The 17,693-nt window shown below is 38.9% G+C and overlaps 1 protein-coding gene across 1 annotated transcript; it reads left to right on the top strand.

Moving 5' to 3' along the window:
- Positions 1-5,900: 5,900 nt before the first annotated feature.
- LOC136175897 (interferon-induced very large GTPase 1-like) lies at positions 5,901-13,169 on the top strand. Its single transcript, XM_065946082.1, has one exon. The coding sequence runs from the start codon at positions 5,901-5,903 to the stop codon at positions 13,167-13,169; it is 7,269 nt and encodes a 2,422-aa protein (XP_065802154.1).
- The last annotated feature ends 4,524 nt before the right edge of the window (positions 13,170-17,693 follow it).

The following is a 17,693-nucleotide window of genomic DNA, read 5'->3' as shown; positions in this document are numbered from 1 at the left end:
TACAATATCTATCTTTCTCTTTCTGAATCACTTCACTCTGTATAATAGGTTCTAGGTTCATCCACCTCATTAGAACTGACTCAAATGCATTCCTTTTTATGGCTGAGTAATATCCCATTCTGTATATGTATCACAACTTCTTTATCCATTCATCTGTCAATGGACATCTAGGTTACCTTCATGTTCTAACTATTATAAATAATGCTTCAGTGAACAATGGGATACATGTGTCTTTTTCCATTTTGGTTTCCTCAGGGGACATTCCTAGGAGTGGGATTGCTGGGTCATACCGTGGTAGTTTTATTCCTAGTTTTTTAAAGTATCTCTATACCATATTCCATAGCGGTTGTATAAATTTACATTCCCATCAACAGTGGAAGAGCGTTCCCTTTTCTCCACACCCTCTCCAGCATTTATTGTTTGTAGACTTTTTGATGATGGCCATTCTGACTGGTGTGAAGTGATATCTCATTGTAGTTTTGATTTGCATTTCTCTAATAATGAGCGATATTGAGCATCTCTTCATGTGTTTGTTAGCCAGCCATATGTTTCCTTTGGAGAAATGTCTGTTTAGGTCTTTTCTCCACTTTTTGATTGGGTTGTTTGTTTTTCTGGTATTAAGTCGTATGAGCTGCTTGTATATTTTGGAAATTAATCCTTTGTCAGTTGTTTCACTTGGTATTATTTTTTCCCATTCTGAGGGTTGTCTTTTCACCTTGCTTATAGTTTCCTTTGCTGTGCAAAATCTTTTCAGTTTAATCAGTTTCACTTGCTTACTTTTGTTTTTATTTCTGTTACTCTAGGAGATGGGTCATAGAGGATCTTGCTTTGATTTATGTCATCGAGTGATCTGCCTCTGCTTTCCTATAAGAATTTTATAGTTTCTGGTCTTACATTTAGGTCTTTAATCCATTTTGAATTTATCTTTGTGTTTGGTGTCAGGAAGTGTTCTAATTTCGTTCTTTTACAAGTAGCTGCCCAGTTTTCCCGGCACCATTTATTGAAGAAGCTGTCTTTGCCCCATTGAATATTCTTGTCTCCTATGTCAAAAATAAAGTACCCAAACGTGCATGGGTTTATTTCTGGGCTTTCTATCTTGTTCCATTGGTATATATTTCTGTTCTTGTGCCAGTACCATACTGTCTTGATGACTGTAGCTTTGTAGTATAATCTGAAGTCAGGAAGGTTGGTTCCTCCAGCTCCAGTCATCTTTCTCAAGACTGTTTTGGCTATTCAGGGTATTTTGTGTTTCCATATGAATTGTGAGATTTTGTGTTCTAGTTCTGTAAAAAAAAAAAAAATGCCATTGGTAATTTGATAGGGATCACACTGAATCTGTAGATGGCATTTGGCAGTATAGTCAGTTTCACAATATTGACTCTTCCTACCAAGGAACATGCAATATCTCATTATCTGTTTATGTCATCTTTTACTTCTTTCATCAATGCCTTATAATGTTCTATGTACAGTTCTTTTGTCTCCTTATGCAAGTTTATTCTTAGATACTTATTATTTTTGTTGCAATGGTGAATGGAATTGATTCCTTAATGTCTCTTTCTGACTTTTCATTGTTAGTATGTATAAATGCAAATGATCTCTGTGTATTGATTTTGTATCCTACAACTTTGCTATACTCTCTGATTGGCTCTAATAATTTTCTGATAGTATCTTTAGCATTTTCTATGTACAGTATCATGTAATCAGCAAACAGTGAGAGCTTTACTTCTTTTCTGATCTGGATTCCTTTTATTTCTTTTTCTTCTCTGATTGCTGTAGCTAGGACTTCCAGAAATATGTTGAATAATATTGGTGAAAGTGGACACCCTTGTCTTGTTCCATACCTTAGGGGATCAATCAAAAATCATTCGTTTTTCCATGCTCAGCCTTCTTTATGGTCCTACTCTCACATCCATACATGACTACTGGAAAAACCATAGCTTTCACTATATAGACCTTTGTTGGCAAGGTAATGTCTCTGCTTTTTAATATGCTGTCTAACTTTGTCATAGATTTTCATCCAAGGAGCTAGCATCTTTTAATTTCATGGCTGCAGTCACCATGAATCACCATCTGCAGCAGTGATTTTTGAGCTCAAGAGAATAAAGTCTATCACTGTTTACATTGTTTTCCCATCTATTTGCCATGAAGAGATGAGACCAGATGCCATGATATTCGTTTTTTGAATGCTGAGTTTTTAGCCAGTTTTTTTCACTCTCTTCTTTCACCCTCATCAGGAGCCTTCTTAGTTCCTCTTCACTTTCTTCCGTAAGAGTGGTGTCATCTGCATATTTGAGGTTATTGATACCTCCCCTGACAATCTTGATATCAGTTTGTGCTTCATCCAGTCCAGCATTTCGCATGATATACTCTTCATAGAAGTTAAATAAACAGGGTGACAATATACAGCCTTGACATATTTCTTTCCCAATTTGAAACCAATCTGTTGTTCCATGTCCAGTTCTAACTGTTGCTTCTTGACCTGCATCAGATTTCTCAGGAGGCAGGTAAAGTTGTCTGGTGTTCCCATATGTTTAAGAATATTCCACAGTTTCTTATGATCCACACAGTCAAAGACTTTAGTGTAGTCAATGAAGCAGATTTTTTTTCTGGAATTCTCTTGCTTTTTCTATGATCTAGTGGATGTTGGCAATTTGATCTCTGGTTCCTATGCCCTTTTTAAATCCAGCTAAACATCTGGAAGTTCTTGGTTCACATAATTGAAGCCTAACTTGGAGAACTTTGAGCATTACTTTCTAACATGTGAAATGAGTGTGATTTTGTAGTAGTTTGAACATTCTTTGACGTTGCCTTTCTTTAGGATTAGAATGAAAACTGACCTTTTCCAATACTGTGACCATTGCTGAGTTTTCTACATTTGCTGGCATATTGAGTGTAGCACTTTCACAGCATCATCTTTGAGGATTTGAAATAGTTCAGCTGGTATTCCATCACCTCCACTAACTTTGTTCATAGTGATGCTTCCTAAGGCCCAATTGACCTCACACTCCAAGATATCTGGCTCTAGGTGAGTGATCACACCATCATGGTTATTTGGGTCATTAAGATTTTTTGTTTGTTTGTTTTGTATAGTTCTGTGTATTCTTGGCACCTCTTCTTAGTATCTTCTGTTTCTGTTAGATCCATACTGTTTCAGTCCTTTATTGTGCCTTCTTTGCATGAAAAGTTTCCTTGATATCTCTAATTTTCTTGAAGAGATCTCTAGCCTTTCCTATTCTATTGTTTTCCTCTATTTCTTTTCATTATTCACTTAGGAAGTCTTTCTTGTCTCTCCTTGCTCTTCTTTGGAACTCTGCATTCAGATGGATATATATCTTTCTTTTTCTCCTTTGCCCTTTGCTTCTCTTCTCAATTATTTGTAAGGCCTCCTCAGACAACCACTGTGCCTTTTTGCATTTCTTTTTCTTGGGGATGGTTTTGATCACTGCCTCCTGTAGAATGGTACAAACTTCCATCCATAGTTCTTCAGGCACTCTGTCTATTAGATCTAGTCACTTGAATCCATCATTTCCACTGTATAATTGTAAGGTATTTGATTTAGGTCATACCTGAATGGCCTAGTGGTTTTCCCTACTTTCTTTAAGTCTGAATTTGGCAATGAGTTCATGATCTGAGCCACCATCAGCTCCTGGTCCTTTTTCTGCTGACTGTATAGAGCTTCTCCATCTTCAACTGCAAGTAATATAACCTGATTTTGGTATTGACCATCTGGTGATGTCCATGTGTAGAGTCATTTCTTGTACTGTTGGAAAAGCGTATTAGTTGACCACATATGCAGGGGTTTATTTCTGGGCTTCCTATTTTTTATTAGCATTTTTGAAAGGCCTTTTTATCTTTTTTAAACTTCAGTACCATACTGTTTTAATTATTATAGCTTTGTAATACAGTTTGAAATCAGAAACTGTAATGCCTCTGGCTTTGTTCTTCTTTATCAGGATTACTTTGACTACTTGGGATCTTTTGTGATTCTGTATATATTTTAGGATTTTTTTCTGATTCAGGAAAAAATGACATTGGATTATGATAAAGATTATGTTGAATCTATAAATGATTTTGGGTAGCATGTACATTTTAACTGTATTAATTCTTCCTATCCATGAACATGAGATGGCTTTCCATTTGTTTGAGTTTTCTTAAGTTTCTCATTGCTTTTCTGAGTCTTCTATGACTGAGCAGAGGGAAGTTTCTTCAAACAGCTGAATTTTTTGGAAGCCTGGTCACTAAACTTTATCATTTGAGTGAGGTTATTGGAGAATTATCATTATCTTTTCATGATGACTTTTCCTTAATTTTTTGTGTCCTTGCTTTGTAGTTTTGTTTGCTGTTTCTGCATTTGAAGTAGCAGAAACCTCCTTAAATCTTTATTTTGTGCCTTCACATGGGGTCTTCTGTCTCCTGGTGCTGTTATATCTGGGTTTTTCTCTGCCTCTGCATGGGTACACTTTCTCTACTCTTCTTGCTGTCTTTAATGACAGAATTCTTAAGCTTTAATCTCTTCTCTGGGTCTTAAAACTCACCAGGCTGACTACTGGAAATTTCTCATTTGTTTCTAGAAGGTGGCACTTTAGCTCAAGTGAGTGGTTTACCTTTTGTCCAAAGATCCTGGTATGTTTTGTGATAGCACACCATTTATCAGACTAGCTCTTGGTGCTAAACTCAGGAGCACACACAGGGAGCTGGCCACACAGTGAAGGAAGATGTGGGTTTACCTCTAGGTCCCCACAAACCAGGAGAGTAGATCTATAGGTAAGTTTTCTCCCAAAGGCTCAGAGGGGGTGCTGTCTAATGAGTGCTGAGAAAAATTAGCAAAAATTGCATCCCTTAAATGGCCCTTGGTATTATTATCTGCCTCTTTCCTGATCTCTTCCCTCTGCTCAGTCATGGAATTCCTGCCTCAGGACTCTAGGTGCCACTAGAGAGAAATGGGTTTCTCCAGTCATGTTTGACAGAATTGGGTTAGCAGAGCATTCAATAATCACTCACCCTTTCCCCACTGCTGAAGTCACTGCCACAAGGATTTCAGCCCTGTGAATGTTACCAACCCTGTACTGGAACTTCCCTTTGGAAAAACTGGACTTCTCCAAATTATTTTTTATCTGTCAATATCTACAAAGGTTAGCACTCTGCAGGTTTTTTTAACCATAGCAGGTTGGGAAAGGTTGACTGACCCTACTTGTTCCATAGTTCATACCAAAGTCTTCTGCATATTACCTTGTGCACAAGTGGACAAGACTCCTCCCAGATACCTTAGTGTGTGGTGCTAGAACCCACAACTCCCAAAGAGACACTTTGTTCATAAATGGATATCAAATTTGTTGTTTTAAAAGAGGGAAAAGTGGGACAGTAGGGAGAAACATCTTATGTCACTAAAATGCTGAAATCTACAGGTGTGTTTTAAAGGACAGGAGAGCAAATAATGAAATAGCCTAAAAAGAAGTGACAGAGAGGCAGGGAATCATTCAACACAGGTTTGATGGAAACTAATGGAAGAAAAATAATGGGTGGTACCAGTCTTTTTAAAAAATAAACATCTAGAAATAAATTGCTTGCATATTTTCAAGCTCCAGTGCTTAGCTTAATGATCTCTATGCAATTGATTCTGTGTAATAAGTGCCAAAAGTCCAGCTGTTACACTGCAGCTTAACATGACAACCAAAGAGGCAAGCCATGTTAAGATCACAAACATGATGTCTTGCGTGCATGCACACATACAAACAAAATTTTTAAAACACTGTTCACAAAATATATTTGTTGGAACAATAATAGGTGAGAATGAGAAAGCCTTGTAGACTGGACTCTAATCACTCATCCTTTTGGCCATATGGCTGACACTTCCTCTAGCCATGACACAAGCTAACTAAGTGTAATTTCTTCCCATAGCCATGGAAACAGAAAATTCCACACTTGATGAACCCTTGCCCACAGGCAAAGAAGGGCAAGATCTCCAAGAGATGTTGAAAGAAGAAGGACTGGAAGTTGAGTACTGGTTGCCCAAACTGCAGGAACATCTAGGTGTGACCTGTGCCCAGGCCTTACAGCACCTAAAAGAAAAAGATCTCCAGAAGTTGAATTCCCAAGCACGATATCCCTGGGAGAAAAGGGCCCTGGAGAAGCTGCTTAAACCGTTGCACTCAAATGCTCTATCAAAGTTACAGGAGTCTCACCTGGAAATGATAAAGAAAAAGCAACAACAGGCAGAACAGGCACTGCAGGAGCTTACACACTTGCTGTCAGAAGGGAGGCAGCGACAAGAAGAGGCAGTGAGGAAGAAGGAGGCAGAGCTAAGGTACGCAATGGAGATACCCAAAGAATACTGGCCATCCCCTGAAGAGTCCTTAAGAGAAGTCATAGAAAACATGCAAAGACAACTCAACTTCATGGAGGGGACACTATCTCACAGGGAAACTCTCTCAGATAGAGAGCTGATGAGATATGCATCTGGAGGACTAGCCCTACAGGGAATTTACAAAACCAGTGACCAAAGCAGACTGATAGAGAAGAGAGAAGAGCTACTCAGTGTTCCCAAGGAGTTCTCACTCTTTGGACCTGAGCAGAGTACACGGATAGAAACAAAGGAATTTACATCTTTTCAAGAAGAATCTATGTTCACACAGGCTGTAGAAAAGCTGGGCTTCAGTGTAGCTGCCTCAGCCAAGAGCAGAAGTTGGGAATTTAGCCTAGAAACTGGTACAGGTCACAGAAAACATACAGAATCCAAGGAAACCCAACAATCATGTTCTGAGCACACTTACTTCTGTTCAACCAAGTTCAGCTTGATCCCACTGGCCTCCTGCTACTTTCCCATTGACCAGCTCAAGTTCTCCGAGGCGGCTCTCCAGGAACTGAAATGCATTGAAGACTTTTTGGGTCTATCTGCAGACCCAGAGAGTCTTTCCTTGTTGAGGCTCAGGACTGAAGATTTCTTCCACAAATTTGGCTCTCATGCTAACCAGGGCCCTCTGCATCTGGGAGGAATTTACTGGTGGAAAGCAATTTCAGAGGGTTTCCAAAGTGAGCAGTTGGCAGAAGTGAAACAGCAGTCAGCAGAAGCCCTAGATATTTACATAAGGGGTAGCTACAGTGGCTTTGGAGTGACAGCTGCTGCATGTGTGGATGTGTCAGACTCTCATTCAAAAACAACCTCTCAGAGAACAGGTTTCCAAAATCTCCAAACCAAAGTCCAATTATCTGCTGCTCAGACAGGTGGCCCACCAGAAGCAAATAGCTTTTCACAGTGGAAAGCTGGCCTTGTTGCCAGTAATCAAACCTGGTGTGTCATTGACCAGGAACTTCAACTGGTGCCCATTTGGGACATCATTCTCTCCAACCACAGAAGTGATTTTAAGGATCCTTTTCAAGTAGCTTGCTGCCTGAAAGACAACTACACTGCTCTGACTGGACTCACTGTCCACATCCATGAGGAGGAAGAAATCTTTAATGTTGAGAAGGAGGCTAGGTTTTTCCTAGAGGATGTGAAAACCTGGGAAGTATTTGATCCTGAAGAGAAGCTTAAAACACTAGTAAATTTTATGCAAATGCTGAGACAAAAAATAAAAAATGATGACACCTGGATTAATATATGCCTCACAGATAGGGGTCTGCAGAATTTTCTGGTGAACACTGTAAATTTTTGCAAAAACTCTCCCATTTATGAAACTAAACATATTAAATCTCAGTTGTGCAGACTTTTGGATCCTCACATCTACAGAGTGACAAACTTTCCTCAGGCTCATTCCATCATGCAGTGGATTCTCCAGCAAGAGCAAAAGCACATCAACATCACCCAATTGTATGAATTAATCAATATCCTTGAGAAAACCAAGAATGACCTTATGGAAGTGAGGGCAAAATATGAGACCACAGAATCAGTGGAGGAAGCTCAAAGAAAGGCAACTTATGAGGTGAGCTTGTCCTTTGAGTGCTTCTTGAAGTACCTCCAAGAAACAGGGCAGTCAGACATACATATCATGCTACTTTCCATTGCAGCTGGTGCAGGATACCAAGTGGCAAACAATACTTTTCAGTATCTCCTGGGGTGTAATGAGTTAGACTTTTTACTGGATAAAATGCAAACTGCCCAAGATAAATACCAAGAACTCAAAAACATTTGTGACTATAGGGCTCAGGCATTCCTGGTACTCACAAGTGTGACAGCTACAGATGGAGACAAACCTGTTTCTCCAGAAGAGAAAACAGAACGCTTGGCATTGATAAGACATCACATGAGACAATCTTTGTCTAAAGAAGTTGAACATGTCCTCATGAAACTTGGAGCAGATCATAACTGGGAAAAACTAGAAAAAGACTTGAGGTTGCTCATTGATGGGGATTATGAAGCATCCATCTCTTCATTGCAAATGGATGACGTGGGGAAAAGATTACAAAGTCCCTCCCATGAAAAGAAACAATCCTGTGAACCACATGATAATGAAAATAAAAAATGGAAAGTTACCAAAAGTGGAGCCTTCCTAGAACTACTCCAGCGTTTAGGCCTAGAACATTACTACCCAAAAAAGATGAGCAGGGCTAGCTTCCATCTTATTTACAAGACTTCTGTATACAACACTCAGCCCCACTCTGAACAAGAGCTTCCCTTCTATTTCCTACAGAAACTACTGATGCTTGATTATGGGTTGAGATATCTGGTCTTTAAAAATGATACATACATGGAGAAGCAAGCATACCCAAGCAACTCAAGTCAAGAAAACAAATTTTTTGATCCATATGAAGACCTTTCTGAAGACAATGATAGTCCCACTAACCCTTCAGCAACGAATTCCAGTTCCTATATTCATCCTATGGATATTCAAATGGCAATTCTTCACTGTGCAGATGATTTTGCTAGACAATATATTCTGACCAAACTTTCCATATGTCAGTTTGCCCTCCCGCTTCTCATACCTAATCCCTGCAATGCTCAAGTTGAATTCTCTCTCTGGTCTCTCAGTCAGGTTAAGAGGAGCTGGAAGCAATCAGGGAAATCAACAAAAGAGGAGAAAGGCAGTTACAAGAATCAGCAGATGTGTTGTGTCACTGCCCCCATCGTGTCCTTTATTAGAGTTGGAAATGGCTTCTCTGCCTCCAAATCTCAGATCATGAACTGTCTTCTCAGTAAATGGAAACATGATGTCTTTTTTAACAGACACTGTAAAGGAAGCAGCAGAGACAGTCTCTTAATGGAAGGTGTGGTGGAGGTTGCCTGGTTCTGTCCTGGAGGAAAAGATAGGGATAGATTTGAAAAATGCTTAACTTTCACCAATCTTCATGGAGATGCGAAGGAACATGAGAAGCAGCTCACCTTTTTGCAGGAGGTCTCTTCTCTCATTGTGGTCCTCATGTCAACTTCTGATGACAATAAAGAAAATAAAAAAATTGTCCAATACCTGTGTCAGTCATCAAAACCTTTGCTGTGTTTATTTGATGATAAAGAGAAAACCAAGACCAACAAACCTGACCCAAAAATTGGAATTGGGATAAGGAACAAAAATGAGGCAGAATTAATAGAGGAGCTCACAAGTACAATCAAACGTTTGCTAGCGTTCTCTAGCACTGAACTCAGCTTAGAGAACTGTGCCCAAATTGCCCGCAAGCAAGGATTTCTTATAGATGAAGACCAGAGAGATTGCCAGGAAGCTAAACGGAAGACAGAGATTCTAATGGCCTTACTGGGAAAAATGGAAATATCTCAGATGAAGGAAAACTTACTACCCCTTCATGGGAAACTGTGGCATCTTTGGTGTGAAAAAGACAAAGAACACTATCATCTGAGAGAAAAAGGAAATCGGAGCATTGAACAACACAAGAGTGAGATTGAGACAGACAAACAAAACATACGACATGAGCAATGTAGAAAAGCCTTTCCTCTCAATGATTTAATGGAGTCTGTCCTTGACATTCTCCAAAATCATTCAGAAACTCACACCAAACTCTATTTCCTCCAATGGCTGAGTGTGTTTTTCAATAACCTGACAGCAGGACATTTGGAAAAACTGAATGCAAAGAAAATGGATTGCTTGTCTGTAGTACAAAAAGAAAAGCAAAAGTCATCAAAGAGCAGTTTCCTGAAAAGGTGTCAAAATGAGATAGAAGCTATTTCCAGAGAGATTAATGACTGTACCTTGGGAATAGACCACATTCTCAGAGAAGTTGGCCAAATCTATGAAGCTCTGGAAGAAACTTCATCCATGAAAGATACCCAATTTCTCTCCCTTCCGCACATTGCTGCAGATCTGATGATATCTGGTGTTCCCATTGAGCTGATGGATGGGGATGTTTCATATGTGCCTCTGAGGTGGGTGACAGCTGTTTTTGACAAGCTCTCTGAGAAACTTGGAGACAAGCGGCTCTTTGTTGTCTCTGTCCTTGGCCTGCAGAGTTCAGGGAAGTCCACCTTGCTGAATGCCCTTTTTGGGCTGCAGTTCACTGTCAGTGCTGGGAGGTGTACCCGGGGGGCCTACATGCAGCTTCTGAAAGTGGAGGACACATTCACAGTGGAACTTGGCTTTGACTTTGTGCTTGTTGTGGACACAGAGGGACTTCGAGCCCAAGAACTCAGCAACATGTCCCAGAATCATGACAATGAGTTGGCAACCTTTGTCATCGGACTTGGAAACTTGACTCTGATCAATATTATGGGGGAAAATCCATCAGAAATGCAAGATGTTCTACAAATAGCTGTCCAAGCCTTTCTAAGAATGAAACAAGTAAAACTCTCCCCATGTTGCCTCTTTGTCCATCAGAATGTATCAGAAGTTACAGCTAAAGACCAAACTATGGAAGAACGATGGAAACTAGAACAGAAACTGGATGAAATGGCAGCAAAAGCAGCTGAACAAGAAGAGTGCTTGGATGTAACCCACTTTAGTGATGTCATTAAGTTTGATGTCAATACTGATGTCTACTACTTTGCTCACCTCTGGGATGGCAATCCCCCAATGGCCCCTCCCAATCCTCGCTACAGCCACAATGTCCAGGAACTGAAACACAGAATTCTTGAAATTGCCCAAAAGGAATCTAAAGGAAGCATCATGAAGATATCAGATGTAAAATTCCGAATTCAAGATCTGTGGAGAGCCCTACTAAATGAGAACTTTATTTTCAGTTTCAAGAACACCCGAGAGGTCATGGCCATGCGTAAACTAGAAATCATGTATAACTGCTGGACATGGAAGCTGAGGAGTCATGTACAGAGCTTACAGGACCAGCTGATCAACCAAATTCAGAATGGAAAAATCCAGACACTCGAAACACATAAACTTGAGGCTCCAGTTACAGAAAAATATGAAGTCATCAAACAGGAATTTGAAAAATATTTTAAAGAAGATCCAGAGAGTGAAGTGCTGATACAGTGGAAAGGAAATTTTGAAAATAAGCTAATAATCCTTAAAGATGCACTAGTTTTAGACAGCCGAAGAAAAGTCAATGAACTTATTAGTTTTAAAAAAAGTCAAGAAAAACTGGAAAATGAAAAATCAGATTATGAAAAAAAATTGTTGGAAAAAAGCCAAAATATGGCTTTAACTCTAAAGGGCATAGAATTGAGTGAGGAAGAGTTACATGAGAAATTCAACCGACTTTGGAAAAAATGGGTTGATGATGTATCCTCAACTCTCCCTCCAGTCACAGAGCCTGAAATTGATGTGGATTCTGAAAACATTCTTTTGGATTACTTCAAAATGCAGAGAGATATCATAGACAGACTGAAGAAACCATGGGGGAAAGAGTTTGAAATCAACTATAAACAACATATCCAAACAGTAAATAAGGGACCATTACAGGAAGGAGATAAAACATCCATAAATATAACTACTGACCACATTTTTTCAAGATTTAATGAAACTATTGATAACATTTTCAGGCAAAATCGTGATTACTCTTCAAGTGATTTTCATGAAATCCTGAGAATAATACATGAGGAAGTGAAATCTGCACCGACTCAGGAAAGATACAAATTTACAAAAGAATATGAAATAGACTTATCATTATGTTTATTCCAAAGAGCATCAGAAAAATTTAAAGAGATGCACAGGGTATACAAGAAAGCAAAGGATCCTGTAAACTACCTAGAAAGCAAGAAAGATGATTTCCTCATGAGTTTTAAGACATCTTGTCAAGGAGCAATCTCAGTCAAAGCACTTGTTGATTTTCTTTGGCAAAAACTCACCCCTTCTATCTCTCCCACCATAAGGAAAAACATGGCCCTGATAATTGCTGGAGACATGCGATCTACCTGCCTTGAATTCAATGGAAACAGGGCTAACTTGGAGAAACACATTCTTATCTTTCTGGCAGAAGAGGAAAATTTTGATAATTACTGGCAGTACCTCCATAATCCAGAATCATTTTTTAATAATTACATTGAAAACCAGATTAAAAGATATTGTTCCAATGAAAGTGAAAAAATAAAGAGTTTTCTAAGAATGCGTTTAGATCACATGAAAACTACCATCCTCTCAGCTATTCATGAATCCACAGAAAAAGCTAAAGATAAAAGCAGCACAGTGTCTGGGTGGTTGGATTTGTTTTGTGATCACCTGGGGAGTACCTTGATCTTTCCACGAAAAGACTTGATAAACATTGAACACCAGGAGATAAAAGATTTTGAGTTTCTCAGAGAAGCCATGAGTAAATCTTTGGATCCTGCAATGAACAGTGTAGAACAGAACTGTTTGTCTAGGCTTGTAGAAGAAATAATTCCTGAAATCCAGAAAATGCTCTCTGAACATCTCTGTGGCTGCTGGAAACAGTGTCCCTTCTGTAAAGCAATTTGTACGAACACAATCCCTACCCATGAAGGAGACCACAGTGTTCCCTTCCACCGTCCAGAGGCTCTCAGTGGAATTTCGTGGTATCAAACAGACTATTTTTCTATTGACTACTGTACTAGTTCAGTAGCAAGTGATTGCATTTTTATTTTGAATGATGGCAGGAGAATCCCATATAAGACCTATAGACAAGCAGGAGGGGAGTATGCCACATGGAGCATCATCCCAGACACATCCACCCAGCCATACTGGAAATGGTTTGTCTGTCACTTCAGATCAAAGCTGGAAGAAAAATATCACAAAAGATTTATAGATAAAGGTGAAATTCCTGATGCATGGAATAAAATCACAAAGCAAGATGTGCTTGATGACTTAAAAAACAACTAAAACTCAACCACAAAAGAGTAACAGTATCTGTACAATCCTAAAAGACCACCTGCTCACAATGGGAACCTTCATCAGTTCCACTTAAAATGAAACATTTAAAATTACATCAGCTAACAGCAAGAGCTGAAGATCTGCTGTAAAAGAATTTCAATTTTTCTTGTTTCAATGTCTTCCAGTTTAAAACCAAATTACTAAAATATATGAGCACATGATAAAATCAAGTACAATTTCTTTAAAATACTTTATATTTTAAACAATTATTCAGAATATTTTATTTTTAAATGTATTATGTTATACATATCATCAAGAAAGGCATTTTCTTAGAGGGAAGTTAAAATGATTGCAGGCTGCTACAAATTCTACAGAATAACTCCATGACTATTTCAATCAATATACACTTTGACTGGAAGCTACAAACTGCTTCATTACTAAGTGCATATTTTTTCACCCTCTAAACTTGTAAAGAATAATTATTAACACATCCATGTAAAAACATTCTTGGAAATTTCATGATTCACATTGCTCAAATATTCTTATATTTAGGCATATTCTATTGTAAGAATTAAAAACAGAAAATCAGGATAGAGCCTGCATCAGTTCAGGAAATATTATCAAGCAAATGTAGAAAATTGAAATCAAATAAAAGGTTTTCTCATCTAAACATCACCCTGTTTACTCATGGTTCCTTGGGAATTTCCTGTAAATGTTTTTTTTTAAGGAAAAGAAAGGAAAAATTCACAAGAACTTAGGTATTCAAAGTCTCGGGCTATGTACTAGTCTGGAAAGGATTGCCTTACAGAACAAGATTTGTAACCAGGTGAAAAAGGTTCTTTAATCAAGGCTGTGAACAAGGTTAAATTTGATTAGTAAGCCATTAGTGATTAAAAAAACTTTCCATTGATTAAAATGTCAAAAAATATATACTTTTTACATGGTGATGTTTCAATAAGAAATACTTTTTTATGTATTAAGATGTATGAAGAAGTTTATTTCCAAATCAGGCTATTTCACACTATTTGAGTCATAGAGTCATGAACAGAAGTAAAACTGAAGAACACACTGAAGCCAACCAAGGACCCAAGAGGGGAAAGAAATCCCCGTTCTGCAAACCTACACTTTCTGAAACAATGATTTATGCTAGGTTCTCAAAGTTGATGCTTTAAAGGAATCCTGATACAAAGATGAAAATTTCTTCATGCCAGACATAAAGGCATCCATTGGCTTCCATTTAAGGGAATGCTCTGTACCCTTCCATAGCCAGTGAAAACAGCCCAAAGAATAGCAGTGAAGGACATGGATCTTAATAGCTGGGAGATAGGAGTGATGACTCTGCAACCTTCGGACCCTCGGGGCATCAAGCATACTTCTCAGTTTCAGATCAAATGACAGTATCTCCAGAAGAAATCCTGTAACAGAAAGATTATTTCCTTGAAGGAAACAAATGCTCCTGAACAACAGGGTTTTCTTTTTGTTCTCTAAAAAAGAAAAAGGTCTTACTGAGAGTTGGAAGGACATCCTAATAGGATAAAGTTGAAATAGTGATAAAAACAGAACCCATATAATTGCAAACCTTGACCAGGAAAGCAGCTTAACTGTATAGTAATAGTAAAATCTCTGGCCCAGGGAAAAGAAGTGAGCTGCAAGGGGACAGAAAAGGTGATAACTCTAGTACGTGTCTCTGACATTACTACATCCTTAAAAACTGCAAACTTGGAATTGTGGTCTAATTGTTAGGAATCCACCTGCAAATACAGGGGACATAAGCTGACCCTGGTTCAGGAAGTTCCACATGCTTCTGAGCAACTAAGCCCTTGTGCCACAACTACTGAGCCTATATTCTAGAGCCGGTGAGCTGCAACTAATGAGCCCATGTGCCCTAGAGCCCATGCTCCACAACAAGAGAAAACACTGCAATGAGAAACCCACGCACTGCAACTAGAAAGTATCCCCCACTTACCACAACTAGAGAAAGCCTGCACACAGCAACCAAGATTCAGCACAGCCAAACATAAATAAACAAATAAAATTTAAACTGCAAGCTTAACATTTCCTGAATGCTTTTCATATTTGTTTAATGAATCCATAAAAACCTTTAAGAAGTATATCATATGTTAAATTTGATTTTCAAGCTAAATTTGTCATTTATGAATAAAAAAGTTTTAATAAAAAATGTTTGATAAATTCCTGTCATTTAATCAAAGTGATTATTAAATGAAATTCAGAGGCTGTGGTCAAGAAGCCCCCAAAACACAGCAAGCAATAAGTTGGGATAGAAAGAAGATGGCTAGGTAGCAATGGGGTTTTATGTGATAGCAGTGGAGAGAGTTGGGTTGTCATCAATGTGGGGTTAGGCTAAGAGGAATAAAGTCAACAGGTTGGAATTTCTGAGGCAGATCAGGAAAAGTAGAGTAGGGATAAATGGAGTTGGTAGGGATGAGAGTCACATGATCAAGAGTAGGAGGCACTGGGGGGAAGATAAAGATGGTATAGAGTAGGTAGATACATCCACTTCCCACCCCACCATGAGCACAGCAAAACTGTATCTATATGTGGAGCAATTCTCACTGAAAACTAACTGGAGACTGGCAGAAGGACTCTTGAACAACCAAGCCTGTAAGAAAGACCCACATGGAATCAGGTAGGAAGGAAAGAGAAGCAATCAGGTCAGGTCCTCTGCCCTTGGAGGATACTCGGAAAAGGAGGGGGTTTATATAGGCAGAGATCCACTCTGGGAATTGAGCAATTTGAGCCACATATTGGGCACCTCAACTCTGATCCAAAAAGATGAGTACCTTTGGCTGGTTGCAGGGCCAGTGGGATTAACAGAAGGGATATCAAAGCTGGGACTCATGAGGAACACACACATGCTTGCTTACTCCCAAAACAGGGCCAAGAGAGCAGATCTGAACCAAATAGGAAGCTGACTGATTTCCCACAACCAATGTGGGTGAGCATCCCAGCTTGAGCCAAGGGCCCTGCTCCAGCCCTGCTAGCTTGATGACACAGCTCCATACTGGGCTGAATGTTTCTATGGCCAAGGGGACAACTCAGCTTGAGGGACACAAAAAGTTGTGAAATTCAGGCCCAGAGCAGTATCTGAGTGGGACAGAGGCAAACATTACTGGTGCTTCCAGAACCAGTGCTTCGGAAGTGATCCCAGGCTCTGACTGTGGCCAGGCCACAAGACCCCATGTCCAGACTCCACCAAACATCTGCACCAGCCCCTCTTGTTCCAGCACTTCTCCTCTTTGGCGTGATGGTGCCAGTGTTGGGAAAGGGGAGAACACACAATTAAAGGGACTGGAGCTAGCAGAGACCTGTCCCACAGGGTTTCTGCTCCAACAAACACAACCCACACTCAATAAGGTAGTACTGGCCACTGAGTAGGAAAAAAGCCCTGGTTCACAGCTCAATCTGGTCCTAGTTCTTTCTCCTCCAGCCCCATCTCATATCAAGATGATAACTGCCGGCGAAACCTGGAAAGAGACATGACTCATGCTCCTGTCATATCTAGCTATCCCATGAAACCCACTGGGCACAAGTAGACTGTTTAGGAAGGCTCCCACAAAAGGCTTCAAGACTTCCATAAGTAACTGTCTCACAGAGACATTTTCAAAATTAAAAGACAGAATTTGTTTCAAGTGAAGCAACTGTTTAAATTGAAAGAACAAGAGAAAAATGGTGAAAAACACAATGAATAAGGGTGGGAGATGGGAGGAAGGTTCAAGATAAGGGGACATATGTACACCTATGGCTAATTCATGTTGATGTATGGCAGAAACCAAAGCAATATTGTAAAGCAATCATCAATCAATTAAAAATAAATATAATTTTTTAAAAAATAAAAGTGCAACTAATAAATAAATAATTCACCAGATAAAATGTTGACTGAAGAATACAATAACTAAAATGAAATACACACTAAAAGTCATCAATAGCAGACTAGGTGATACAGAAAAACACATAAGTGATCTGAAAAATAGAATAATGGAAATCATTCAAACAGAAGAGCAAAGAGAAAAGCAAATTTAAATAATGAGTTTAAAATCAAGTGAGCCAACATTCACATTGTAGGGGTCCCAGAAAAGAGAGAGGAAGGGTCAAAAATAAATGTGGTGAAATTATGGCTAAAAATTTCTAAACCAAAGAGTCATATTCAAAGGAGCCCCCATATGGCTATCAGCAGATTTTTTTCTGCAAAAGCTTTGCAGTATAGAAGAGAGTGGCACAATATATTCAACATGCTGAAAGGGAAAACTCTGCAAACTAGGATATTTACAAGATTTAACTTAGAATTATAAGATTATAATTACAAGATTATAATAGAATTACAAGATTATAACTTAGAATTGAGGGAGAATAAAAGAACTTCTCAGACAAGCAAAAACTAAAATATTTCATCAATACTAAACTTACCCTAAAAGAAATATTAGTGTCTACTCTAAGTGGGAAAAAGGCTGCCACAAGAAGTATTAGTAGGAAAGGAAAAAGTCCATTAGTAAAGGCAAATATATAGTATAATAT

The sequence above is a fragment of the Muntiacus reevesi genome, chromosome 9 (genome assembly GCF_963930625.1).
Source record: "Muntiacus reevesi chromosome 9, mMunRee1.1, whole genome shotgun sequence".
NCBI classification, from domain to species: domain Eukaryota; kingdom Metazoa; phylum Chordata; class Mammalia; order Artiodactyla; family Cervidae; genus Muntiacus; species Muntiacus reevesi.
The sequence above is the reverse complement of the archived record's forward strand: the minus strand, read 5'-3'. Positions and strand labels throughout refer to the sequence as shown.

Coding starts and splice junctions, on each gene's coding strand:
- LOC136175897 (XM_065946082.1), top strand. CDS start 5,901: ATGGAAACAGAAAATTCCACACTTGATGAACCCTTGCCCACAGGCAAA.